Source organism: Vicugna pacos, chromosome X (assembly GCF_048564905.1).
Source record: "Vicugna pacos chromosome X, VicPac4, whole genome shotgun sequence".
NCBI lineage: Eukaryota > Metazoa > Chordata > Mammalia > Artiodactyla > Camelidae > Vicugna > Vicugna pacos.
This window is the reverse complement of record NC_133023.1, coordinates 86,236,717-86,250,713: the sequence shown is the minus strand read 5'-3', so window position 1 is coordinate 86,250,713 and position 13,997 is coordinate 86,236,717. Positions and strand designations below refer to the sequence as shown.

The 13,997-nt window shown below is 34.5% G+C and overlaps 1 protein-coding gene across 9 annotated transcripts in view; it reads left to right on the top strand.

Moving 5' to 3' along the window:
* The window catches only part of THOC2 (THO complex subunit 2), a 99,818-nt gene that overhangs the window by 17,861 nt on the left and 67,960 nt on the right, over positions 1-13,997 (top strand). For all 9 annotated transcript variants that reach the window (XR_012067645.1, XM_072956837.1, XM_072956836.1 and 6 more), the window contains exons 5-8: positions 3,519-3,589; positions 4,451-4,572; positions 5,148-5,281; positions 13,100-13,266. Coding sequence is in view for 8 of the 9 variants with exons in the window: in XM_072956837.1 (XP_072812938.1) it covers positions 3,519-3,589; positions 4,451-4,572; positions 5,148-5,281; positions 13,100-13,266 (494 nt within the window). In the remaining variant the exon portion in view is untranslated. The remainder of the gene's footprint in view (positions 1-3,518; positions 3,590-4,450; positions 4,573-5,147; positions 5,282-13,099; positions 13,267-13,997) is intronic.

Here is a 13,997-nt window from a genome sequence, read left to right as displayed (position 1 = left end):
GGTTATCAATGAATATCAGAATATCAAACTTAGGATACTCAAGAGATATTTACTTTGTTATTGTACTCTTTTGATTCTTCTTAATTTTAGAAAGAGCAAGAAGAGCCAAAGTAATCAAAAGTACTTTTGTTTTGAGGATGAGAAACCAGCTTTGGACATAGCAACTTCTCTATTTGTCCAGAATAAGTAAGAATTCATGCAAGATAAGAAAGGAATATTTCTTTGACTTAGAACAAAAGGTAGTGTCCCTCCATGGGAAGAATGGATTTAAAAAATAATGTATATTACAAATTTATATCTCTGATTTTAAATCTGAATTAAAGTATCTTTGAGCACAGTTTTCGTCATCAGTCTTATGCTTTCTATAACTTGGATCTAATAGAAAACATCACCAGACGTTATAATATTCACTTTAAAATAAGACATCCTCTGAGAGTTTGTCAAACTGGAATGAATTATTTTAGCTCACTAATCTTAATTCCTAGAATTAGTTAGATTACTTAAATGTCTTACTGAGAGTCCAGAATTTGATTGCAACAAATCTAAATACCTAGTGCTTGATCCTTCAGGACATTTAAGATTTTATAACAGCAGTAATGTTGGGAACAGGTCAAAATGTATATGGATTGTGAATGATAAATGAAAAGAGCAGACCATTGATGGGGTGACCATATGTCCCAGTTTTGTTTTTCCCTGGCGTAATTATTAATTGTGCCTTCTTTCAATCTTAAAACTGTCCTGGTTTGGATGATAATTTCTTCATGCTATCTATTGGATTGATTGATTTATGCCAACAACAATAAAAAGTCCTTTTATGCTTAATTGTTAGAGTAGACACTAAAGATATTACAGTATGTTACAAATAACTATAATATGAAACAAATTTCAATTTAAAAAATTGTTTGCTTTTACTATAAATTTGTAAGGCTGAAAGAGTGATTCGTAGGTACCATTTTGTGGAAGCTGTTGTTCCTTGATAGTGTCAGGAGTATATCTTGTCTTTCTTTGGGTAATGATCAATTATCAGCTTACTAGTAAGTTCTAGTAATTTCTTTTTTTTATTGACTTATTTTATTAGGATATATTTTCCCTTCAGAGTTATTTAGTAGTATGAATTATTGTTACAAGTCATTGCTTTTTACTAGTAACATGAATTCATGAAGATGTTTGGTTGTTCTTGGGAAATTTCTTTTAGCCTATCCAGTCCATTTTTACAATCAAGATTAGGACAGCAACCTTGGAAAGGGAATTTCCCTCACCTGCCCCCTCACTCACCCACCCCTACCCTTGGCAGGAAAAAAAATGATCCCAGGGTGACCCCAGACCAAGGTAGGAGAATAGAAGTAAGAACGTGGGCTATCTCTAATAATGATGATGATAACAGTAATAATAATGTAGGTGCTATTTTGGAGCACCATCTTATGTGTTAAGCATTTAATTTCATTTTAATCCTCATAGCAATTTCTGTAAGGTAGGTGTATGGATCAGAAAAATCAAAAAACTCAGAAAAGTGATTTTCAAGGCTGCACAATTAGTAAGGCAGGATTTGAACCTGGGTCCTTTTGGTTCTAGAGTCCATGATCTTTTTACTACATCATGTTGTCTTTCTAATATTTTAACAGTTTTGAGAAATAAGTACTGTACTTTCCTGGTTAAGATGATAATTTCCTTTAAAAGACTAATCATCTAAGCATGAGGGGGCCTGAGAGCTATATTAACTTGAAAGGAGAATCTGATGTAACTTGATACACTGATGGGACCTCTGAGCTGTGTTACGTGGTTGGTGATACTGGGTCTAGAGTTGGAAACGGCTGAGGGCTTTTTAGTAAAATCAGAGGAGAATAAAAGAGAACTTATTAGGTGCTGATTCAGGGTTGAGGAGTCAGGAATAATGAATGAATTTATTAGAATGGTTTCATGAGTTAGAACAAAAAGAATAAGGAAAACAGGGAAAGCATAATTGGAATAATAGAGTCCTATATTGATTATTGAGATAGTTCAGCTAAGAAATTTACTGAGGTCCCATTAAACATTTCCTAACATGGCCAGAACCCAGAGGGTGGTATCTTAAACAGGTCAGATGGCTAATAGGAGAGTAGACTTGATGTGAAGAGGATGAACCAGCTACCCAAATGCTCTGTCTGATCTTCGGGACCTTGGGGGTAGATCTTAGGGACTGTAGGGGCTTGGAGGGTAAATAGATGTTGATTAAAAGAATAGGCCCAATTTAGTCTTGACTCCTCAAAATTAGTATCCTTGAAGTTCTAGGCTGAGGAAGGACCTGAAGACCAGGTAACAGGGAGACAACTAGGAGTCCCTGGAAGGGATAGATGAGATGCACATGGATTAAAAGTTTTACTGAGAGATTGAGATTATACTGTAAAATACATTGCATGAGTTACACCCCGAAATTCCCTTAATACACTTGAGCTGACTGAGTGCTTAGCTATAGTGGCCAGGATATTGGGAAATGGCACCATCCAAGAAGGGAAAGTGGGGAAGGACCAGGAAAATGTGGATGTGTTTAATGATAAATCCTCTCCTGTTTTGATTCTCAGTGATGGCAATAGAAAGTAAAGGGAAGCAAAGCAGTAGTAGGATGTCTGTTTGGAGAGAACCCTAGAACTCTTAGGGGACAGTTTTTATTACATCACTAAAATCAGTGCCTTTTTCCATAGCACATTCTAAATGAGTTGACCTTAAAAATAGGATAATAGTGTGTAATCAGTTAACGCAATAGTCTTAGATCAGTTATGTAATCCTGCCAGTCCTGGTTGAAGTTTTTGATGCTTGGCATTTAGAACTAATTGTTTTATTTCCTCCATACTTTAGATCAGTAAATTGTTGACAAATTTTCTGAATAATTTACTGAAACTCAAAGAGGTCTCAGGTTTTTTTTTTTTTAGTATTTCATTAGGAAGAAAATGAAAATCTTGGCTGAGTTTTTATTTGCTGACTAGAATTGTAATTCAAAGTAGGTTGTTAAAAATGTCTTTTAATAGTGTCTTCATAAAGTTGATGGCCAGGTAGCTTAGTTAGAACATGGTGCATGGTACCAGGGTGGCCAAAGTCAAGGATTTGATCTTCATGATTAATAGTATCTTTAATGTTAGAAGAGAGCGCTGTTGTCACCCAGTTCAACTCTCCACCTAAGCATCTCTGCCATGTGGTCATTTAAAGCTTGCTTGAATGTTTCCATTTTTGAAAACAATAATTTTTGGAAGCTTTGTTGCTTCCAGTGCATAGTACGTAGCTCCTGTGTAATTGACTTACCATTTTGTGGATATGATATTGGTCACAAGGTCAGTCTCCAATATCAGGAGAAATTAATTCTAAGTATTCCTATGCATATGAAGGACAGCTTATGCTATTCATAGGTTAAAATTATTTCCCCCAAATTCAGATGAGGCATTTTAAAATTACCTAGTTTTGAAGAAAATAGGTATCTTACTGTAGTTCTGGAGTCCAGAAAAAACAATCAACTTTCATCTTTGTTTTTTCCTTCTTTATCACTGTAGATATTGAGACAAATTGTTTAGAAGAAAAAAGCAAGAGAGACTATTTTACACAATTGGTATTAGCATGTTTGGTAAGTTTTAAAAAATACTTTCTGATTATAAATTTTAGATGGCATGATTAATAATTAGTTAATCATGTTAATGGAGGAGGATCGTAACATTCAGTTGACTATTCGTTATAAGGTGAGATTTGGGGTTTGAGATGTAGTGCTTTGTAAAATTAGACATGCTAATTATTTCTGTGAAATAAACATGCTACCATATCACTTAAACTATCTGTACATATAAAACCTTTGGTGATATTCCTGACCTAGTAAGTTCCTAACTAAGGAAAAGGTAAAAGGTAAGCACCTATTAAATGAGTAGAAATGATGTGAAGAGTTTTTAAACTGAACAGTTTTTTGTAAACTATTAGGCAAGGAGAAAAAGAATGGAGGTAATTTAAAAATAATAAATTCTAGAACTTGTGATAATCATTGTCTAGTAAACGATTTTATGTTCATGAACTTAGAACCAAGGAGAAATGCCATTACTCAGACCTGGAGGAATGTCCTTGTCTTTGCTGCACTAGAATTTGACTTAAACAGTAGAAACCAAAGAAGATTGAAGTACTGTATTGCCGTAAAGAAAATTCAGTTGACAGACTCAGTTTTAATCAGAATTTCATCTGTTGTTCTTGTGTATAGCATTCATATAATTTTTAGTGAATGTTTTTTGAAGAGCTGTCTGTTAACATTTTTTCAATATCTGGAGTCATCATTTTGGTTAAATTGAAGTTCCAAGTCATTTTATAAATTATAAATTGTTGATTGTGTGTATAAAATGCATTTTTAATATTCTTATTTGGGAAAATTATTTTGAGTGTGTTTAAGATTGTGGATGCATAGTTGGAATGCTAAGGAATAAATGGCCTTTAATATTTTTTAATACAGTATTTAGTTTCAGACACAGTTCTAAAGGAACGCTTGGATCCAGAAACATTGGAATCGTTAGGGCTTATCAAACAATCACAGCAATTCAATCAAAAATCAGTTAAAATCAAGACAAAACTCTTGTAAGTACATGTATATTTATGTTGCAGATCAAGTATCTGAGTATGTTTTTTCATTCTCTTGTTGAATAATAGAAATTTCTAAAGGCCTTTTTGAAGATTATTTTGTTGCTATTAGCATGTGTCTTGTGTTTTTTCCTTTTAAGAGTAGCCTATGGTTATTGAGTCAGCAGTGAACTTTACCTGTTTGAATGTTAATATTTTTCCATATTAGAAGTTAAAAATAATATTTAATGCTTTTATTACTACCAATAAAATAATTTACAACTATGGCTTTACTCTAGGGTATATTCTTGTCAGTGATAGAAATAGGGGTATATTTTTTTCCTTGAGATTAGCAATATCCCTTCCTTGTGTAGCTGGTTTTCCCTGTATAATTAACATTGAGGTGTCTCTTATGAATCACTGTTATTTTCTATCCTAAAAGATTCACAAAGAGGTAAACTTTCAACAACTGTTCTTATGAATGTTTTATATAAGAGAGATAAGAAAATTCAATGAGAAGAATACATTACTCTTATGCAAGCTTGTTAATTGAAATTAATTTTATTTGCTTTATGATGTTTATCTAATTTCAGTTATAAACAGCAAAAATTCAATTTGTTAAGAGAAGAGAATGAAGGTTATGCCAAGCTGATTGCTGAATTGGGGCAAGATTTATCTGGAAATATTACTAGTGATTTAATTTTAGAAAATATCAAATCTTTAATAGGTAAGACATATTTATATATAGTGTGTATTAATAAGATAAGTTTTTTAAACTGTTGATGAATATCCATGAAGACAAAATTAGTGCATTACCTATAGGTTTTTTTTAAATTAGGAAATGAGAGCAGTGTCCAGCTTGTACTTGTAAGATTTTATCAGTAATAATAAAATTTAGGTTTATATTTATAAGAAATCTTTTTGTCACTATTATCTTTGTGTTTGTATTAATTTCTGCTCTCTATTATTTCTATCTTTAATTTTTGAGTATATCTCAATAATTTTATGGAGGGCAGAAAATAAGTAAATGTGAAACTTTAAAACTTTAAAAATCTTTGGTGAACTCTTGAAATGTGGAGATGTTTAGTTCTTTTGAACTTGATTTTAAAAATATCAACCAACTTTGATAACACATCTTATTTTATCTTTACAACAGTCTGTTAAGGTAAGTCCAGCAGATGTTATAAATGTGTAACAAATAGGAAAGTGTTATTTTCCCTACCTTTTAAATAGAATTTCTTTAGCATTATTCTTTTTATTTTTATTCAGCATTTGGACGAAATAGTTGGCTTCTATAGAAGGGAAGAATGAGTGGTAGATAGAGTACTCCTGATTTTTCAAGAATGGAAAGAACTTTTGCTCTTTGTTACGTGTACTGTCTCGGGGAAGATTTTACAACACCTAGATGCCTTAAGTTTTGAGACCTGCTGGAGAAGTCATATTTTCTGCTTCACTGGTTGTATTTTCAGGGATGCTTATGCTCAACTTTTTAGTTCTTCCTCTGTTTTTGAAATATATCTATGACTAAGAGAGAGAAAGTGTCCCAATCCTTATCCCCTTCCTCCAGTGCTATGTATAGGGACCCAGGTAAAACGAGGTTTACTACAATTATCTTTGTTTTTAGCTTATGCTTTTGGTGGCCGACAGGTATAGAGGTAAGGAGCTTTTAGTTTAAATGTACCCTTTTTTCTTTTTGAAGTAAGTCTAGTTCTGGCAGCTGATTTACTCTCTTTGCTACTTCCTCCCATTATCAGTTTAATACCAGACTGGCAGCCCCCTAAGCATGCAGGGCTGTTGCTTACCTGTGTGACTGTGACCTATTTAAAAAAAATCCTCCTGTAGGGTTTCCTTTCAGTTCTTTCCAGGGTAGGCGCTGCATTTTTCCTGCAGCATTTCTGATCTAGTTTGAGACGTTTGTCAGTACTGCCTTGCTATAGGTTTGTCTTTCCTTATATCCTGCCATGTGGTCTCAAGGTGGTGTTCCCCACATAAAAATTCTGCACTTTGTAAGGTTCTCAAATTTTTTTTAAAGTTTATCTGCCTATTTGTTGATATCTCTTCTCTGTCCTTATTCTATTTTTTTTGTCCTTGGGAGTTTATACCTTTTTAGTCCTTTGTTGTTTTGGGAATATTTCAAAGAGGAATTTTCTTGAAGGTATGATTTTACCTAACTGGGAAAAATACACAGTATGTACTTTCTTTTCTTGAACTTTGTCCCTATAGAGAACAGGTTATGTTACTGTCTCTGAAGAACAGTGTGGCAATCACAGTTGCAAGCTCATAACACACATGGATATTTCATGAGTGTAAACAATTTTATTTTTGGGGCTGAATCTCTATTCTAGTCCATCAGGTGTACTACAGAGTAACCTGGAAGCACTGAAATGTCATCTCTGCGATGCAGCCTTCCCTGGCAACCCCCCTCAACACTCCTATCATTCACTATTTTTCTTCTGAGCAGTTATCACTGTATAATATGCAGTGTATTTTATTATGCACCTCCACTGGAAAATAAGTAAATTCCATGAGGACAAAGGTTTTTGTCTAGTACTTCTAACCTCAGTTCCTGGTATGTAGGTGCTGAATAAATACTTGTTGAAAAATGAATGAATATTTCTCCCTTTCTTGTAGAATTTATAGTGATTCATAGGCTCTTTTGCCTGACACGGAGGATTTTAGAAAGTTCATCTCCCTGGCTCATTGTTTCTCTCTGGCTAGCTGACACCCTCCTCCGTTGTCTGAGAAAGGAATTTTTCATTGACATTAAAGTTGAGGTTAAGGCTTCAATTCCAGTGAGTACTCACTCTTTCAGTATTAGAATTTATTGGAATCCCCCTCAATGCAGACTTCACGCAGACCTTGTCTCATCTGGCCAGAGTGGTTCACTAACATAACATCTTGTTTTTCATGGCATCTTTGGATGAATTTCTTCTTGTTTATTCTCACTGTTTCCTCTTTAGGAGCAATCTGGACAGATAGTACCCCATCCAGAGGTATCTCAGGTCTGATCTCCTTCACCAGCCAGTGGCAGAACCAATATCTGGCTTGGGAGGCATGCATTTTAGAGACACTTTTATTTTAGGGTACTTGGTCTGAGCAGGAGAAATCCTTATTTATTATTCTGTAATTAGTAGATAGTCATTTATTCCCTAAAGATTCTGGCACATGAAAATGTTTATGTCCTAAATATAAGAAACAATATTTATATCCTGTCAGATAGCCTGGGGCTGTTTACTGCAAGCAAGTAAGCAAGCAAGGAAGAAGAACCATATGATTCTGCCTGGTGGTTGTGATGTCAAGTCGGACACTGAGTTTGAAAAACTTAATAGGCATGCATAGTGATTATTAGGCTCTTGAGCTGCCAATTCATAGACAACACACAAATGATCCCTGCATTGAGATGGCAAAAGGCATCTTTTAGAAATTAGAGGAAAAGATAATCAGAGATGGAGTCCTTTGATTGCTGAACCAAACTATAAGCACTCTACTCTTCTGAATGCCCTTCGAAGAAAGTAATAGCTAAGTGTTCTTTCCTTTCCTTTCTTAAAAATCAGTGGTCAGCAAACTTTTTCTGTAAAGAGTGAGAGAGTAAATATTTTTTTTCCTTTGTGGGTTATATGGTTTTTGTTACAACTAGTCAGTTTTGCCATTGTAGTGTGAAAGCAGCCATGGACAATATGTAAATAAACAAGTGTGTCTGTGTTGTAGTACAACTTTATTTATAAAAACCAAATGGATTTGACCCACGGGCCGTATTATGCTGATCCTTGCTCTAAATTGAAAGTTCTGGCTGAAAATTAGTCATAAAGCTAGCTTACTCGTCTTTAGTTCTGGAAAATGACAGTGCTTCTTCCTGCTTTTCGGGTTTAGTGGTCCAGGATCTTTTTGGCCTTGGCTCTCTGACCCTTTCCTTCTCACCCAGAATCAAAGCCCTCTTCAACAAACCTCAGGACCTTCACTTGTTGCCTGGTGTCCAAGGTCACAGATTTGGCTGGGGATGGTGAAGGGTGGGGTGAAAAGTCTTTCCTCCTTCCTGTCTCACAAATCCTCTTGGTTGCTTGTTAAGTGACCAGAGAAACATTAAAAACCAAATGAAACTCCAAGTCAGATGATCTTATTCTTGGACAGATGGTGGGACATTTAACCCCCTTGACTACATTATCTTGAGTGTACTTAGTGTTTTATCTTTGAATCAGTCTGGACATAAGAGCCCTTAAACCTTGGAGCATCTTATTGTGTCAGCTCTCTCCTATCTCTTGGAAGGGGAAGGCAGTTGATGGCTTCCTGTACCTAATGTTTTGCTTTTTTGAAGTTTTTTTTACTGTACACTAGTCAAGAAGTTGTTTATCTTTACTATGAAAAAGAAGATAGCAGTTGGTGTTCTTAAGCATAGGTTTTTGGGTTTTTTTTACAACTACACTTTTATTTTGTTGGGTGCATTTCTCTGCATCTTGGTTCTCTGGTGGTTCTTGTCTTGAGATGTACAGTTTTTTTGCGAATAGTCTAGCATAAGTTTTTATTAGCCCGTTTTAGTCCATTTGGGCTTCTATAACAAAATACCACAGACTGGAGGTTTATAAATAACAGAAATGTAATCCTCACATTTCTGGGGGCTAGAAATCCAAGATCAGGGTGCCAGTATAGTGGGTTCTCGTGAAGGCCCTTTTCCAGGTTGCAGACTGCTGACTTGCTATATCCTCACATGGTGGAAGGGGCAAGGGAGGTCTCAATTTTAAGGGCATTAATCTGATTCGTGAGAGCTCTGCTCATGACCTAGTCACCTCCTAATACCATCACATTGAGTATTAGAATTTCAACATGGATGGAGGGGGACAAAAAACATTTGGACCATATCATAGTCTGTTCCTAAAGTAATTCTACATGCTAGATCATGTCCTTTTATTCAAAACATGATTTTTCTCTTGCAAGGTTCATTCTTTAGGAACATGATTATGGAAGCTATCATTCTGTTTTCTGAATGTACAGGCTGAACATCTGTCCTGGTCATGTTTATAGTATTATCTTGGTCTTTTTTTTTTTTCTGAGAATCTCAAACCATTGTCACTTTAATCATATTTTTTGCCTCCAGTTGAAATCACTTACTCTAATATACTGGCCATCTTGAGTATCTTTGGGGAAACTTCAGTTACTTTTCAGTGCATTTCTTCAAAGATGTATCATCCAAAAAAAGTATGAACTCTCCTTAAGAGTAAGAAAGGCATTTTGTTAATCGCTGTATCACAAGCACCTAGCACATAGTGGATAGTTATTTAATGTTAATTTAATGAAAGAATGAATCCATGGCCATTACAGGTCTGCCATTTAAAAAATTTTCCACTTCAAATATGATTTACTGTTCCTCAAAAGGCATACGTGTGTATATATTCCTTAATGTAGCTGGTGGTAGAAGTACGGAGCTAGACTTATGATCTGTCTCAAGATCACATGAGTATCAGTGCTTGGACTGGACAAAAGCTTTTCTAAGATGTTCTGTCATGGGCTGCCATTAGGGAAAAAAGATATTTTGGACATTTCAAGCTTACTTTTACTAGAATTTCATTGTATATGAAATAGCTTAACTGTTATTTGGCAAATCTCTAAGGTTTTAAAAATGATTTTCTAAACCCTTGATTTGGTTACTTTTTCCACATTATGTAGCTAAGGTCATTCCAATTGATTGGACTAACTTATGACACCTGAGATATTTAATACAAAATTCATAAGCCAGCTTTTCTTTTGTGAAAGATGGAAAGGTTGTTATCTGTTATAAATAAAAGTGCATACGTCTTCTAGATTCCTACCTTAAATTGCCTCTAGAAAGAAATTGGTAGTTAGTTGATAGTACAAATCACTGATAAAATAGCCTTCATGGAGTAATGCTGTTAAACAGAACATGTCAGTGGTTCGTATTGTAACATATTAGAAATACAAACTTTTTAAAGCAATGTTAATGAAACACAGTATTTCCATGTAACATGTTGCTGTTCTAGTCCTTGTCACAAGTTTTCTGTATGTAGCTTAAGGGGTAATTATAAGCTAGCCATTTTTTTTTCAAAATTATATTCAATGTATCTTTTGTCCTCTCTGATAGAATAGAGCATTATTCATTTTTATTTAGTGATTCAGTTTTTTATTTTAAAATATAAATGTAGGAGCAGTTTTAAGGTTGAAAAATTCGCTAGACTGTAATTCCATAATCTATTATCAGTGTTACAGCAGTTTGGAGGCTTTTTTTTAAAGCTTTATTCAGGTATAATTGACATGCAGTAAAATGCGCATATTTAAAGTGTACAGTTGAGTTTTAATATATGTATACACCTGTGAAAACATCACCACCGTCTAGATAATGCACATCTCTGTCACTCCCCCCCAGATTTCCTCTTGCCCCCTTGTAGTTCATCCCCCTTCACTCCCACTCCCTCTTTCCTCCTCCCCAGGTAACCATTGATCTTTCTAAACTATAGATTATTTTGCATTTCCTATACTTCTTTTATAAATGGAATCATATAGTCAGTATTCTTTTTTGGTCTGGCTTGCTTCATTCAGCATAATTATTTTGTGGCTCATCAATGTTGTTGCTTGTATTAAAAGTTCTTTCCTTGTTATTGCTGAATAGTATTCCATTGTACATTCTACAGTTATACTATATTACAATTTGTTAATCCATTCATGTGTTGATGGATATTTGAGTGTTCTGTTATAAATAAAGCTGCTATGAATATTTGTATACAAGTCTTTGTGTGGACATAGACATTTATTTCTCCTGCAGTAAATACTTAGGAGTGAAATGGCTGGGTCATATGGTAGTTGTAAATTTAGCTTTTGAGGAAACTGCCAGTTTTACAAAGTAGTCGTACAGTTTTATATTTCCACCAGCAGCATTAAAAAATTCCAGTTGCTGTCTTGGAGTCACTTGTACATTCATAGGCCATACTTTTTGGGGGTACAAGGAGAGACAAAAATATTTAGAAGTTTTCTTCCTAGAACTTTGGGTAAACATCTCTGGAGAATTTGTAAAAGTCTGGAGCTCTTTTCAGTAAGAGATGATCACAGTGTTGGTCCTTTATTTTCTTAGTATGAGAAGTGGAAGAAAATGTGTTCTTAACTTTGGATTTCATAGAAGAAATACTTCTATATTTGGAGAGTCTGGTTTTCTAAGTGATTGCTAATATTCTACGAATTAGACATTAGTTTTATAGCATTTAATATACTTAAGTGTGGCAAATAATAAAATTAACTCTGGAAATCGCTAACAGGTTTTATAATAATTTTCTTTGAAAAATCCCCCGAGTCACCATAGGTATAATGTTTAGACCTAATGTTTCTACCTAAGTTCAACACAGTTCTTTTTTTCTCTAGCATTAGAAGAAATCAGTGTTTATTTACTTGCCCCAAATGAAGTGGTTAGCCTGCAGTTAGGGACCATGTCTAATGAAAAATATATAATTAAAAATACTAGAATTCCATTCAGCTTGATGCACAAGGCACAAGGGAACTGATACAAACTGAAGGAACAGCAGATTGATATGCTCACTCTGGGTCATAAGCATACACTGTATTTAGAGAATGATGAGTGGAATTGCCTACATCATTAAATTATTTCTCTTTTGTTTGTTTGCTCTGTGTAAATGGTTGCATTCTCATAAATGCACATATGGTGTGACTTGCTATAATATAATTATGGTAACAGCTGAAGCTGAGTGGAAATAGATGTAATAATAGGGTGGCTGATAGAAATGTTTATTAAATTCATGTCTGTTGGCCCTTTTTAACTTACCCTAGGAGATTAGCAAGGATAAGTAGCTATCAGCACCTATTCAGTGCTTCTTTCCCTTCCTGTTCCTGCTCTACCTAGATTATCTGTTTTCTTTCCTCTCTTTGCTTATGTTTTGTCCCCAACTCCTTGGTATTCTCTCATTTCTTTTCTATCAGTAGTATACCTGTTTTCCTTTAGAATGCTGCCAAAAACTAAATATAAATCAGTGGTACAATTATATTTTGTAGCTCTGTTGTATATGTAAGATAAACTAAAAAGCGATTCTAAAAATGATGGTCTACTTTCATGAACCTGAATTTTTAAGTTGTTTAACATTGCAACTATTTCTGCATAAATCAGTTTAAAAAAGCCCCTTTAGTTGCCCATCTTCTAAAATGCATTGATTGATTTTCAAATTTTGCTAAGAATTAAAAATGTGAAACTCTTTCACTAGCCTTGAGTAATCAAGAACTGATAAGATAGTGTGGCATAAAAGAAAGTTCGGTTGACTTAGTGTCACAGGTCCTGGGCTCCAGCCTGAGCCTTGTCATTAACCCATTTTGTAATCCTGAGCAGGTCACATTTCTCATTTGTAAAATGTGGGGAGTGGACTTGATGACCTTGAAAATTATGAAGATTTCCCTTTGGGGCAGGGGAAGCAAACTTGTAGAAGAAGTTGTTTCTGAAAACATTTTCATTTTGTTATGTAAGTTGTCCCTGAAAGTTAATGACTTTACTAGAAATGATGTATAATCACTTTTGAATTTGTGTATATCTCATTTGTCGCAGGATGCTTTAATCTGGATCCCAATAGAGTTCTGGATGTCATTTTAGAAGTGTTTGAATGCAGGCCGGAACACGATGACTTCTTTATATCTTTATTAGAATCTTACATGAGTATGTGTGAACCGCAAACACTGTGTCATATTCTTGGGTTCAAATTCAAGTTTTACCAGGTAAAAAAAAATGTGTATATATATATGTATGTGTATATAAATATATGTATATATAGGTTAATTTCATGATTTTAATTATATAATTTAATTTGAATTTTATTTGTAAATGATTGGTTTCAGCTCAGCCATTCTAGCAGAGGGGATAGATAAATAGATAACTAATAATGTGATGTGATAAGTACTATGTTAGTGGTATGAATGTTGTGATGTGAAAGCCTGGAAGAAAGCATAATAAATTTTTGCCTTGGGAGAGATGGAGTCTGGGAAGACTTTACAGATATAACCTTTTTTAAACCTTGTCCTTGAAGGATGAGTAGGAGTTTGTTGAGACTTGTCTGTGCAGAAGTAACAAATAGCTTGTGAGTGAAGACATGGCAGTATGCATGTTCATAACTGATTGAAGAAATGGTGCATAGTCTGATGTGGCTGGATTGTAAGATGTGGCAAAAAGAAGGGACAGAAAGTGAAGTTGGAAAGGTAGGCACACTTTAGATCGTCAAGGACCCGTCAAGGACCTTGAATACTGTGTTGAGTTAGACTTTAATAGATAGGTACCATTGAAATTTTTTATGGATGTGAATAAATTCTTGAGGCATATCTCACATCATTTTTCACTGAAATCACTACAGTAGTTACAAATCTATGCCACTCATTATTTCCTTTTTGATCTGTCTTTCATATTATTACTGCTGTTACATTCTAAACAAGATCTAATTGACACGTTGCTTAAA